A 14119-nucleotide genomic window follows, 5' to 3' on the forward strand; every position below is an offset into this window, starting at 1 on the left:
ACAGGTAGGGCTTCTCCCCGGTGTGGACACGCTGGTGGATGAGCAGCTTGGAGCTCTCCATGAAGCACTTGCTGCAGGCTTCTCTCCGGTGTGGGAGCTGGCGTGGCGGAGCAGCCCCGAGCTCTGGTAGAAGTTCCTGCCGCACTTGGCACAGATGTGAGGCCTCTCGCCGGTGTGGCTGCGCTGGTGCTGGACCAGCTGGGCGCTCTGCCTGAAGCTGTTCCCGCAGTGCCGGCACGGGTACGGCCCGAAGCTCCTGCCGCAGTCGGGACACACGTGCGGCCTCTCCCCCCTCTCCCCGCTGTGGATGCGCTGGTGGCGGGTCAGGTCGGAGCTGCGGCCGAAGCTCTGCCCGCACTCGATGCAGATGTAGGTCTTCTCCCCAGGAGCGCCCGATGCCGCACCACAGCATCCTTGCGCCTCTGGAAACTGCGGCGAGAAGCCTTCTCCATCCCGGTGTCTGGGAGAAGGGACACGTCCCCGTCGCAGCCCGGGGGAGAAGCTGCCCTCTTGAAAAAGTCCCCACAGGGCTGGGCTGCCTCCAGCCCATCCCGCTGGAGATCCCCCTCACTGCCACTCACGCTCCCATCACCTGCCGGGACACAAGGATGCTCCAGACACACCGACACGTTCACTCAGGGTCCGCTCCCGCTCCTCTCCACGGCCCCGACAAGCGCTGCGTCCTCCCACCCGGCCCATCCCGGCTCCAGGGCACCGGGACCGGCTCCATCCTCCCTCAGTGTCACCCACACGCTCCCGAGGGGCCGGGCCGAGCCGGGCAGGAGGAGACGGGGCGGGAATGCTGCGGATCGGCGGCGCACGCCCGGCCGGCCCTCCCGACCCGCCCCCTCCATCGGGAATCCCGCTGCGCAGCCCGGCCCCGGCCCGGCGGGACCGCACAGCCCGGGAAAGCTGGGCTGGGCCGGGTTGGGACCCAGCTGGGCCGGGCTGGGCTAAGCCCGACCGGGGGCTCCGGGAGCAGGGAGTGGGAGGTGGCCCCGCGCGGTCCCGCCCCGCCGGCGCTTCCAGCGGCTCCCGGGGTAACCCTTCCGACCCCGGGGTAACCCTTCCGACCCCGGGGTAACCCTTCCGACCCCGGCCCACCGTCCCGGCCCCGCCCGGGCCGCTGTCACAGAGTTACGGTCATGGAATCACGGAATCAGTCAGGTTGGAAAAGACCTCTGAGATCAGCGAGTGCAACCTGTAACCGGTCACCACCTTGTCAGCCGGTGACTCCACCACCTCCCAGGGCAGCCCCTTCCAATGCCTGACCACCCTTTCTGTGAAGAAATTCTTCCTGATGTCCAACCTGAACCTCCCCTGGTGCAGCTTGAAGCCCTTTCCTCTCGTCCTGTCTGTGGCTGCCTGGGAGAATCGCCCGACCCCCACCTGGCTACAACCTCCTTTTAGGTAGTTTTAGAGGGTGATAAGGTCCCTCCCGAGCCTCCTCTCCAGGCTAAACACCCCCAGCTCTCTGACCAGCTCCTCCTCAGACCTGTGCTCCAGACCCTTCCCCAGCTCTGTTCCCTTCTCTGGACACTTCCAGCCCCTCAATGTCATTCCAGCAGTGAGGGGCCCAGAACTGGACACAGGATTTGAGGTGTGGCCTCACCAGTGCCCAGCACAGGGGGACAATCCCTGCCCTGGTCCTGCTGCCACACTATTGCTGATCCAAGCCAGGTGCCATTGGCCTCTTGCCCCCCTGGGCACACCTGGGCTCATGTCCAGCTGCTGTCACCAGCACTCCAGGGCCTTTCCTGATGGGCACTTTCCAGCCCCTCTGCCCCAGCCTGGAGCTGCAGGGGGTTGTTGTGGCTGAAGTGCAGGACCCAACTCTTGGCCTTGTTGAACTTCATACCACTGGCCTCAGCCCATCGATCCAGCCTGTCCAGATCCCTCTGTCCCTGCTGCCCCAGAGTGTGGGCCCTGCCCTGTGCCATGCCCCATTCAGGACTGGGAAGGAACAAGGAGAGGCTGGAGCAGGTGGCTGACCAGGTGCCATTCCAACACTGGTCACATAGTAGTGGAAGGTGTCACTGTCTCTGGCAGGACTAGATGATCTTTGAAGGTCCCCTCCAACCCAAACCGTTCTGCAATCCCCAAACTTCAACACCTGACATATTCCCAAACTGCTCTATAAATGAGGAATGGTGGCTGTTTTGATGAAACTCAGAGCACATGGCAAAAAAAAAAAAATTAAAAATTTGGACTTACCAAAAGGTAAGAAAGAAACATAAACTTTCATGAGACTGTCATACAGCTGAGTCACAATCATTTGAGAGTACTGAGTCAACCAAGAGAATGGGACACACCTATTTTTAGCTTGGGATACAAAGGTTTGCTGAACCTGAACTGGCACTTGTGTCTGTATGCTTAAATCCTGGCCTGAATATTCATTAAAAATTTACTATAATTTTTAAATAATCAAAGTTGAATGCTTATGTTTTTCACAGTTATTCAAAGCCGAAGAAACAAAAGTCTTTTTTGTGCTTTGGGGTCCCTGAACAAACTTAAAACTTTTCTGTCTGACCTGATATGGTGGGAAAACAGTTCTGTTGTCCCCACCATCCATGCAGAATTGTCTTCTGATTTATTCCCAGCCCTTTTTAAATGGCTCTGTCAGAATTTTTACCCAAATGCTGCTTTGTTGAGGTAAGTGTTGACCTCGGAGAATTAGCCACTGCAGGAGAGAAATTAAGTTCTGCAAATTAGGAAGATGTGTCCCACAAGATGGAAAAACAAGAGGAAGGACCAGTGAACTCTATACCCACAGCATTCCCGGTATAGTCAGCTGGAAGAGGAGAAAGCCTTTGCTGAAGTCCTTCATAGGGGCTGTGAGAAAGCTCAGCTTAAACTCTTCGAAAATCAATCTTAAGGAGCAACTGGTAAATGGGGAAAATGTGGTAGCAATTGCATTCAGCCTGTTCTCTGCCATCTGGAGACCTGGGAAATAATCACAGGTAGGGAAGATGGAACCTGGGATAAAATTGTCAGTAAGGCAGCTGTAAGGAGTACAGAGATAGAAAGATTAGGTTAATATTTACATGCGAATGCAAAAGAAGATGCTGATCCTAGGACAGGACAACCTTGACCTCACAGAGGGTGGAGGCACAAAGGGAATGCATATGAAAAACAAAAAAGGACCTGTAGCTCTTTGGGAATGTGTTATTTCTGTTGCTCAGAATACATACTTCCACGGACTGGCACGGCTGAAGGAAATGGAAATGAATCCAGTCACTCCCTGGGTAAGGAAAAGCTGGGAAGATGGCCAGGGACACCTTGCTAAATCTTTGAAATATAATACAGAGGTGAACGTCATCAGGATAACACCAATAAAAGGCTGGGGGATGGCTTGTTGTGAATAATTTACAGTAGTTTAATTAACACCAAAATAATTTATAAGAATTTTAATCATAGTCTAAATCACCAAGTGAGCAAATTTGAATTAAGTAAGCAATGTTAATCATATTTTGTAGGCACACCTTTAAAGGGCTTTCCTCTCTGAAGGAGAGATTGATTCTCATTGTTTGCTGAAGATTCAGAAAGCTTAAAATAAGAATAATCTTCATGAAATAACCCTTTTTTTTTTGTTAGCAAGGATACACCACATATACACACAAGGAGTTCTGTAAATTAACATGAGTTTAATTATTTATTTAACCCACATAAATTTGCAGTGTCATGATTTTGTAAACTGTTGAATTGCACCCATAGCTCCTGCAGCCACCCAGGGAGCCCAGTGGCTTGGGAGAGGCACTGCTGGGTGGTAGTTCCTGAAACTCCATGTGGAAGAATGACCACCATGTCCAAGGGCCTCTCAGTCCTTTCTGAGCTCTCGAGCTTCAGGTCCTGTCACTGCAGCAGTGCCTGCTGCATGTTCTCTCTCTGTTGCCACAAGGCAGGTCTTCCTCTTTGCTGTCCTTCCTTTCTTACTCATGGAGACATGGAGCTCCTGGAGCGGGTCCAGTGGAGGCTGCAGAGATGATTCAGGGACTGGAGCATCTCCCTGGGGAGGAAAGGCTGAGGGAGCTGGGGCTGTTCAGCCTCCAGAGGAGACACTGAGAGGGGACCTCATCCATGTGTGTCAGTGTCTGCAGGGAGGGGGCAGAGGATGGACCAGGCTCTGCTCGGGGGTGCCCAGCAATGGCACAAGAGGCCACGGGCAGGAACTGATGCCCAGGAAGTTCCAGCTGAGGAAGAACTTTGCTGTGCAGTGATTGAGCACTGAACAGATTGCCCAGAGAGGGTGTGGAGTCTCCCTCCCTGGAGATATTCCAGAACCATCTGGACACAGTCCTGTGCCATGTGCTTCAGGATGGCCCTGCTGGAGCAGGGAGGTGGGACCAGATGACCCACTGTGGTCCCTTCCAGCCTGACCCGCCCTGTGATTCCACTTGCCAAGCTGCACCCAGCAGGCACGAAAGCCCGTGGAGACAATCCAGCGCTTCTGCAGAACACTGTCCGTCCCCAACAGGGACACGGAGCTCCGTATTCGCTCCGTGCGGGTGAACCCAGGGAGGAACGTGGACAGAGCCGCGGGGATGGAACCACGAAGTCACGGGAGGGCACCACGCGGGGCAGCCAAGGAAAAGCTCCCGCCGTATTCCCGGCGGTGTCGGTGCCGAAGGGCGATCTCGAGGAGCGCCCGGTGCTCCCGCTCCCCGCGGGCCGGGGGGGACCCACAGGCCGGGCGGGAGTGCCGGGATTGCCGGGAAGAGCCCCCGGCACTGTGAACAACCAGCAGCAGGCCCGGCGAGAGCCAAGGCCCTGGAAGAGCCCCGGTGGGAGGGCAGGGACGGGCCGGCACCGCCGGGAGCGGGTCCCGGAGCCCCCTGGGATGGGGAGGGGGCGGAGCGGCCCCGGCGGGAAGGAGCCGCTCCCGGCGGATAAAGGGTGTGGGGCGGTGTGGGGACTGAGGGGTGAGTTGGTTGGTGTTTCCCAGGGACACTGAAGGTGGAAAAAGGTGCTTTTTATCACACTGGTCTCTGGATTAAGTTTGCATCTCACCAAACTCCAGGTCTTTCCCGAGAGCTCCCTTCCTTCTGTGTCCAGAGGTGTTCGTTTCCCATGTTCTGGTTTGCCCCTTTGAGGCTGGGCACTGCCAGAATGTGTTGAAACGGTGTCTGCCCCCTCCCTCTTCTCCCATCAGCCTGGAAAAGGTTTCACACTCCACGTCTCCTCTCCTCTTCCAGATGGAGCCAACAATGGAGTCCATCTTTTCTATTTTCCAGAGCCCTGAAAGCAATGATTCTGCAGGATATCCAGGTGAGAAGTAAACTTTTGCTCGTTGAATCCTAGAGGGAGGCGTGGGGCTCCACCACGTGGTGCCAGAGACATTGCATTCCTTCTTCCCAGCTGGCTGCTCTGCCCTGGAATGCTGGGATGGGATGCTGTGCCAGGCTGTGGCGAGGCTGCCAGTGGTATTCCTTGTTTCTTTCTCCTGGGGGTTTCTAGCGCCCCTTTTAAAACAAGGCAAGACAGTTCATTTGGAGCGAAGGGAAGCATCACACATCTCTTTTCCAGGCTTTTCCACGGGTGAGGAGAGTCTGAGGGAGTTGCATGGCCTCATCCAGAGTGCGTGGCTCCCCAGCACTGGTTGTGGATGGGAATGGAGGGTTGTTTGGTTCCCATTTCACTGCTGGAGACCTGGGGTCTGCAGGTCTCTTAGGGAATAGCCAGCCTCGTGGTTGTAGTGTAAGGAATGACTGGCCCTGACAGGGAGAGTCTTCTTCATTCCTCTGGGAGAAAGCTGCCTCTTGGGTGTAATTCCTTAATGAAGGGATAGGACTCCCCCCCTCAGTAGGTTGGTTTGTTTGTTTTATGGCTAGTATTTACATCTTGGGAGTTGTGGCCATGTAAATAGGGAGCATTTTACCCCTTCAAGGCCGCATTAGTTAAGAATTTTATTCCTTGGTGTCGTAGAGGTAGGACTGAAACTGCACTGCAGAGTTTCATCTTCAATGTAGAAACCCTGGTTTGTTTTTGTTGGTTTTTTTTGTTTTTTTTTTTAGTGGAGTAACAAACCTTCTGTGTTAAATGTTTGAGTAATATTTTAAATGCCAGATCAGAGTGGGAATTGCTACGTTTTCTATTTGAATTAATTGTAAACATCTGAAGATGTTAGCAAAAATCAAGCTTGGCTAAGTTGCATCAGGTGATCCTTATAATTCAGTTAATGGTGAACTGATGTAAATGTAAGATCTAGTCAGCAGAGTAAGATAACCAGAAGTCACTGCAGAGTGTGTGATCATTCCCACTCATTTGTGAAATAAATGGGTTGGATTCTTTAGGAAAGAAAGGCTCTGTTTGAATGTTTCTGGTGAGCTTCTTTGGAATGTAGTTTATTTAGCTTGTCATTGCAAGGAAAATAGGTGTGCTCTAGCAGAGATGAAAACAGATAGTAAGTTAATTGGGAATTAGTTAATTTTTTTATCAATAAAGAGTCCTCTGACTTCTGATGCATGAATGTACAGTAACTTTATAGTAATTACAACTGTTCTTGTGCTAATTAGGGCAAAACCCTGATGTGCCAACCTGTAAAGAGCTGATTTAGTTTTTTTTGGTAAATAGGAGCTAACACAAGTGAGAAACAACCTAAAGCTCCCTGTTGGTTTTGCCTACTGAAGTTCAGTGGACTCTTTGGTGCTGAATGATCCCCACCTAAATGCCCACCTTTAAAACAATGTTCATACTAATTTAGCAGGCTGGAAAGCTTTTGAGCAAAGTCTGCAGGAGCAAATAGCTCAAAGCAGATATTTGTGATAGGTGAGATGTTTCAGCATATTCCTTTTGGAATTCCCTGAGGGGCAGAACAACAAGGACAAGGGGAGGGGAAAGGAGAGAAAGGGTAGGTTTCTTACCTCTGTCTTCTTCCCTTTGCCGCCTTCCCACCTCTCTTTTTCTTCTTGTGTTCAAACTTTCTCTTTGGGAAAGGGTAGTCCTAGGCCAAAATGAAGCCAGGCCTAAGAAATTCAGTTATTTCACAGGGAGCAGCTTATCTGCCTTAGGGAAAGAGGAGTGTTGAATTGTTCTCTTCCTCCATCAGAGGGCTTTGTTTTGAGGGACACTGAGGAAGAGGAAGGCATCCCTGAAGACCTTCAGCAAAAGGAACTGCCTCAGGTACCTGCAGCCCACAGCCCAGAGAGGGGGGCAGCCTGTAATGAGCCCCCTCCCAAAAAAAGAGACTCCATGAAACTCGTCCTCAGCGCTGATGGCCAGAAACTGCCCTCAGAAAAGAATCCTTTCTTCGAGTGTCCAGAATGTGGGAAGGGCTTCAAGGGGCACAGCAGACTCCTGAACCATCTGCAAATCCACAGTAGAGACAAAAGGTTTGTGTGTGCAGAATGTGGGAAGAGCTTTAGCAGGAAGGCCAACCTGGTGGTTCACCACAGAGTCCACACAGGAGAAAGGCCGTACAAGTGCAAGGAATGTGAGAAAGCCTTCAGCTGTGCCTCCAACCTCGTTACTCACCACAAGACCCATCTGAAAAAGAAAGCCTTCTCTTGCACCGTGTGCAGAAAAAGCTTCAGTGGCAACAAAGGTCTCCTCCAGCATCAGAGAGTCCATACGGGTGAGAAGCCCTACAGGCGTCCCAAGGGTGGGAACAACTTCTCTGTGAGCCCAAACTCCATCAAACATCAACATTTGAGAGAGGGTCCCAGTGCCCACACAGCAGGTAACTGAACTGAGGGCTGTCGTGTTGCCTTTTATTTCAAGTGGTAAGGAATCCCAGGGGATATATCAGATATTCTGGTCTCCACTTATGCCTTACGCACTTCTCCCTCCTTGCTGTGGATGGGAGGGTTGGGATTGGTTTTGTTGGCTCTGGTGGTGGTACTTTTTTCCCCTCTTTCTGTCAATTGGAGAAGTGCCTTGAAAATGCCAAAGTTGAAATTTAGGTTTTGCCAGGGGGGGCTGCCTGGGCCCTTGGACTCTCAAAGCCCTCAGGTCCCACTACTGCCTGGTGTCTCATCCAAGATCTTCAGAAGTGCTTAGCCAACAAAATGCTAAGATTAGGGGTGTGGAAGGGATTTGGACTGTGAATCAGGACCTTAATCTCTAGCAGCTAATTTTTGTTATCTGTGGATGTTAAATGAGTAGGGTTTTTTGTCTGCAGTGGGAAGTCTCTGCTGGCTGTCCCTCAGGAATTTTCCTGGCACAGATGAGGGCATTGTCTCAAGTAGGGGGTTTTCTGGTCTTTGCAGAATTTCATGTTCTTGTAATGACCAGAAACTCTGGGATAAAAACTAACATTGTGTTTTTTTCCTGTTGTACTTTTCTGTGGGCAGTCCCTTTATACTTTGCCAAAAATGTTTGAAGTTTTCATCTGGGATCTTGTCTAGAGACCCCTGGAATTGTTCTGGGTGTTAGGATCTTGACCACCAAATTATAAAATTCAGGGAAATTAAGACATGAGGCCACATGAGAAGCAGGTGTTTTGTTTGTGAGGCTTTTCTCTTGTTTCCTTTTTGCATTTGTTTTTGGTTTTTTGTTTGTCTGTCTTTGGGGGTTTTTGTTTGGGTTTTTTTGTTTGGTTTTTTTTGTTTATTTTTATTATTTGCTTTTGTTTGTCTTATGGAAAAAAATTTTGAGCAGAAGAGCTGAAATAATGATGACACTATACTGAATACTAATGAAGTTTATAGTGAAATGGCAAAATTCCTAAGGTAGAGTTTGAGGCCTCTCACTCCATAGATACAGAGAATTAGCCTAGTAACTTCTAGTAATGAGCCATAAAGGTGAAACCTTACACTCAATGCTTTTTTTCCATGATGGCTTTTAACAGATTTTTTTAGATGTAAGACTTTATAGTGAATAAGAAAAAAAGTCTCATTTTTGCCCTGGCAGCTGGACAGTAATTAGTATCAGATCAGTCTAACACTATATCTGCTTCTAAAGAAAGTGTGCAAACACAATCTTACTAAATCTCAACTGTCCTGTTCCTTGACAGATCCCTTGCTCCAGCTTTACCTCCTCCTCTCCCTGCACCCCCCCCCAAAAAAAAAAAAGGTATGGGGGAAACAAGAGCATCTTGATTGTGATAAAATCCAAGTGTGTAATGTTTCACGGGACTGTATCTGCATAATCTTTGGTCTGGTTTGGCTTAGTTTGGACCAACATGTGACTTGAATGAAGCTTTAAGTTTCAGATGTGGGTCAGAGGAGGGTTTGTTACTGAGCTGCCATGGTTAAAATGCTGACCTGGCAACTCTTGACTTCCACTGTCTCCCTTTTAGATGCAAACCAATCTGAATTTACATCTCTGCATCATAAAGAAGAGCAAAGCTGTCGTGCAGAGAGAGATCACTCCAAGCTTGTTTTTGAAGAATGTAAGTATAAAGAGGTTTCCAAATGGCCATGGCAGTGTATATTGACATAGCAACCTTTAACATTCTCTTCTCTTTGTACAGTGAAGAAAGTGAGGGAAAATATGGATATGCTTCTTCTAAATCAGCAAAGTCAACTGCAGGTCCTGAAGGAAATTCAGAAACAACTGAATATCCTCATCCCTGGCAATGCCCTGGTGAATTCCAACGTTTACAGCTTGGGAGTTCTGCTGGGACAGCAGGCGGCTGCAGCAGCTGCTGTTTCTTGCCCCCTTCTCAATCCCAGCAGTCTCCTTTGTGAAAATGCCACTGCCTTATCCCCTTCATCTGCCCATGGAATTCTGCCTACCACTCAGCTCCCAAGCTCTCAGGATCTTGCAGCTTCCAGAACTTGCTCAGTGTTGTGCTGTGAACGAGTCCAGTGCAAACACACATGACTGTTCTGAGCCCTTTTGTCACTGGAACACGTGATCTCTGTGGTGTTGGAATTGTTATACCTGTGCAGGTGCTGACTGTGCACTCAGACTTGCTCCAGATGATCAAATCCTGCCCATTCATCCATTGTAGCCTGCAGAGGTTTTGGCCAGTGATGCCTTTTGTCAAGGCAGCTCCTGAGATTGTTATCACTGGGGTGATGTGCAGCATCCTTTTACAGGGTGATGCAGAAAACTTAAGCATATTTTTTACATCTTTAACCTGTACTTGGGCAATTGTACCTCTCCTAATGAGCTGAAACTAATGATAAAGTCCTAAGGGGTTCTTGAAGCATCTCCTACTAAGTCTGATTTATATAGAGTTGAAAGCAACATGCTGATGTAAAGATGTTCAACATTTTGCCAAAGCTTTCTTCCTTCAGGAGGTCTTGAAATTAGGTAACCTTGAAGTAGCAGACTCTTAGCCCAGCATCACTGCTAGAACTACAAATAAAACCTTTTTTTTTTTTTTAGATACAGACAACTCCTCCCACCTCCCCAAAAAACCAAACCAAAGAAACTTCACCAAAATACCACCTTTCAGATCTACCTCTGTTACTAAGAGTTCATGAGGAAAAGCCAAATTGGTTTATAGGGCACTTGTTCTTTGTGCAAAGGTGAACTCAGTTGAGTTGAGTTTGGTTTTAGATACTCTGCTATATCCTGTTTGGATTATTACATGTTCTTGACTGTTATGTATTGGTGCACTGGGGGCAGGACTGCAGTAAATAATTACTGGTTGAGGAGGAACACTAAGAGGAACAGTCAGGAACACCATCTTGTGAAATCTGCAGAGGAAATAATCATATTTTCTTTTCCATTTCTGCAGGACTCAGACATTGGGCCTGTCAGGGTTGGAAAGTGCAGTTTTAAGACGTTTAGTTCGTTCTGCCTCAGTTTCTGTCAGTAACTCAGGGTTGTGGCAGTGTCAGAGCCTTTGAGCCTCTAAAATGCAATGACTTACCTTTGAACAGCTGCTAGGATAAAGAAGCTTTGGGCCTTGCACCTGTGTGAAACAGTCTTTCTCTTGAACTGATGCTGTGCTGTGGGTTGTTGGTTTTGTGGTTTGTTGTTTGGATTTTTATGTTCCCTTGTTAAAAGGATGCACCATTAGTAATTAATAAAATGTTTCAGCTTTTAAGAATGCAAAACACTTTTTTCCTTAATAAGTCATCTTCTTATTGACAGAAGTCTGTGGGGCCAGGTATGACACTGTCTATCTGTGTGACTGCAGCTCTGGGGTACTGTTGTACTGTTCATACTTTCTTGGATGTTTAATGTAATTTTGCTTAGGAGCTGGATCCCCTCTTCAAATCAATGGTTAAAGTTTGTATTGTTGTTGGTTTTGAGACATTCATTATTAAAGTGTTGCAATTCTGTTAGAAATGAACCCCTGGTGAGCTTTTGTCCTTTGTAAATGAGCACCAGTGCTTAGACTTTGACACCTGAACAGGAGGTCGGTTACTCTAAGTCTGCACCTACTGTGACTCCTACTTTTCTTCTTCCATCTTCCCCTTTCCCTGCATGTCCTTCCATTTCTGTCTTTAGAAATTCCAAAGAAGAAAACATAGCAGAAGTGGAAGACTTCATAACATAGACTGTGTGGGAGGACTCTTTTACATGAGGGCTTAGGTAGGATTTTTTTCCTGTTGGGAGGGAGTTTGAGTATGATATTTCAGTTCACAGCTTTTGTATTGGGGTTCCCTAATGTGGTGTTTGAGTCTCAAATGAACTTAAGGATCAAGTCCCAAAATACCTCTGGGGGCTGGAGGAAGTGCTGCTACAGTGGAGCACAAGGAACCATCATATTTGCTATTTTTGGCTTACCTCTCCTATGTAAGTTTGAGTTGATGCTGGAGTCTTTCCCCTGCTTTCCTCCTAAGCCCTTAGGTGGTTCTGAAAAATGCTGCTAAAAAGCTCCTATTTCTACTTGGGGTGGGGCTTGGGTGCTCCTTTCTCATCTTGGAAGGGACCTAGACTGCTTCTTCCTTGCAGTGCTCTGGCACTGATGTAAAAGTTGATAAAATATTAATTGCTTTCAGTAATAGCCACTCCTTGGTGCTGCTATAAACTAAGGTTATTGTTTTGACTGACTTCTGGTTTTCAGGGTATATTCCTTTACCTGTCAGGATTAGGTTTGATTTGTGGAACAGCTGCACTCCATGATCCTTGTGGGTCCCGTCCAACTCAGGATATTCTGTGATTCCATGATGTGACTTGTTTTATGGCAATCTCATTGTTTAAGGCTTTCCAGGTCCCATTCTGCAGTTGCTAATTCTCTGTGGTTTGGAGGATCAAGGTATTCCATTCATAGTAACAGGTAGCAGTTTCTCAAATGGCATGAAGTGCACATCTTCCCACTACCTGTTCTCCAAGGATTTACTTGCCTTGGGATCTTATTGCTGGTTCTCTGAGACTGCAAATATCTAATTTCTGGAAATACAGTCCTTTCTTTATTGGTGCAGGCACATTTCCAAGTATTACCTAAAAGCTCTGTAGCAGTTATAATGTGGGCTTGAGAGAGACAAATCCTACCATCTTGTGGCAACTGATTTCATATGCCCTGGAAAGTGACCACAAAAACCCCAAATCTGGGTAATTTTATGGTACAACACTTAAAGGTGTCATACAGCTGTCTAGCAAATACAGCCTCTAGTAGCCAACTTCTGAGGCTTCACATGAAGACAGAAAATCTCCAGTGGTTAGAAAGATGCAAATGAAATAACGTGCATTGGATTCTTTCTTTAGATATATTTGCCTTTAAAATATTTACTGAAAATATTCCTTGTGTTACTTCTCTGTATGAAAATACTCATGTGTGCTACACCTGCTTGATTTTCCTATATCCTTCTTTGTGTTTATGTTACCATGCAGCCAAGTATTCAAATGGCAGCATATTTAAATATATTCCTCAGGTGTTTGGAGTCTTTCCACAGAGCTTTTATAACAACGTGTGCAAAATACTTTCCTTGTATCTGTTTTATAGGGGCATTTTCAAAAATAATACACAGTCTTTTCAGTGGCAGTTTTTCCTTCTCCAGATGTCATTTTCAGTTTGTTTTCTATATGACCTGCAAGTATAAATAAAAAGAAAATGTTAGAAAATAAGGAAGAGAGATGGCAAAATAACCGTTTCTACTTAAATTCTTTTCCATTTTTCCTTGAATTTTAAAGCCACCAAAGCAAGTCAGCATAATCATCTCTGGTTACTTTTAGGGGAAAGTAGGCTATTTATAGAATAATGCCAATACTAGCATTGTCTGGTATGCTCACAAATATATGCAAAGCCTGTCTTAGGCAAAATATAACCAGAACTGTCAAATCTAACATTTTTAATACATATTGCCACAGATGGACAGAGTGAACACCAACTTACTAGTAATTTTGCTGCTTCTGCAGCTGCTGGGCACTGAGCTGTCAAACCTGGGATGTTCTTGCTTGCTCTTTGGAAAATAGATCCTTCTCTCACCATCCCAGACTGGACAGACTCACTTCTCCTTCCCTTCACCTTCCCACCTCACTTTTTTAGTCAAACACTTTTTAAGTCCTTAAAGATGTCAAATGGTGTTTCTCCTTCTTTAAAAAGTGCTGACTTTTTGGGTTTGTTTTACACACAGTGACACAAAACCTCTCACCTCTAAAAACAGCAGAGCTAATACTTCTGCAGCAGAAAAATGAATTCTTATTTTACTCAAAAAGAAAAGCTCTTAGGACTAGGGACTTTAGTGTGTAATCAAAGAATCACAGAATGGTTTGGGTTGGAATGGACCCTAAAGACCATCTCATTCCAACCCCCTGCCATGGGCAGGGACACCTTCCACTATCCCAGGTTGCTCAGAGCCCCATCCAACCTGGCCTTCAACACTTCCAGGGATGGGGCAGCCACAGCTTCTCTGGGCAACCTGTGCCAGGGCCTCACCTCCCTCACAGTAAATCACTGCTTTACAAGGCAGCATTATCTTTACATGAGGAATTACATCAAAATCAAACAAAATGTGAAGTATTTTTAGGACATTTCCATAATTCTACAAGCTAAGTAACTCATTAATTTTCCTAATAATAAAACATAATTTTATTTTTTTGAATCGGCTAAGCCTTTTAAATGGTGGTCACTGACCACTCTGTTGGCATTGTCCACATTTTTGTGGCAATGGCGATTTAGATTTCATTCACAGAAAACATTTTTTAAAAGCTCCCTCCCACCCACTGTGCACAGCTCTTCAAAAGAAGGAATAGGGAAGAAGAAGGAAAAAAACCCTCCACAATCATCAAATCAGCCTCGTCATAGACCAAGTAAGTCATGCCAAATTTTAACATTCTG

The 14119-nt window shown here is 47.2% G+C and overlaps 1 protein-coding gene across 1 annotated transcript; it reads left to right on the plus strand.

Moving 5' to 3' along the window:
• The first annotated feature begins 1080 nt into the window (after positions 1-1080).
• LOC127462265 (zinc finger protein 660-like) lies at positions 1081-11163 on the plus strand. Its single transcript, XM_051770741.1, has 5 exons — positions 1081-1167; positions 5193-5265; positions 7046-7675; positions 9236-9328; positions 9410-11163. The coding sequence occupies exons 2-5, from the start codon at positions 5193-5195 to the stop codon at positions 9760-9762; spliced, it is 1149 nt and encodes a 382-aa protein (XP_051626701.1). The 5' UTR covers positions 1081-1167; the 3' UTR covers positions 9763-11163.
• Positions 11164-14119: the final 2956 nt, after the last annotated feature.

This window comes from Manacus candei, unplaced genomic scaffold (assembly GCF_025592945.1).
Source record: "Manacus candei isolate 608988 ecotype Guabito, Panama unplaced genomic scaffold, ASM2559294v1 h1tg000124l, whole genome shotgun sequence".
Classification (NCBI taxonomy): Eukaryota; Metazoa; Chordata; class Aves; order Passeriformes; family Pipridae; genus Manacus; species Manacus candei.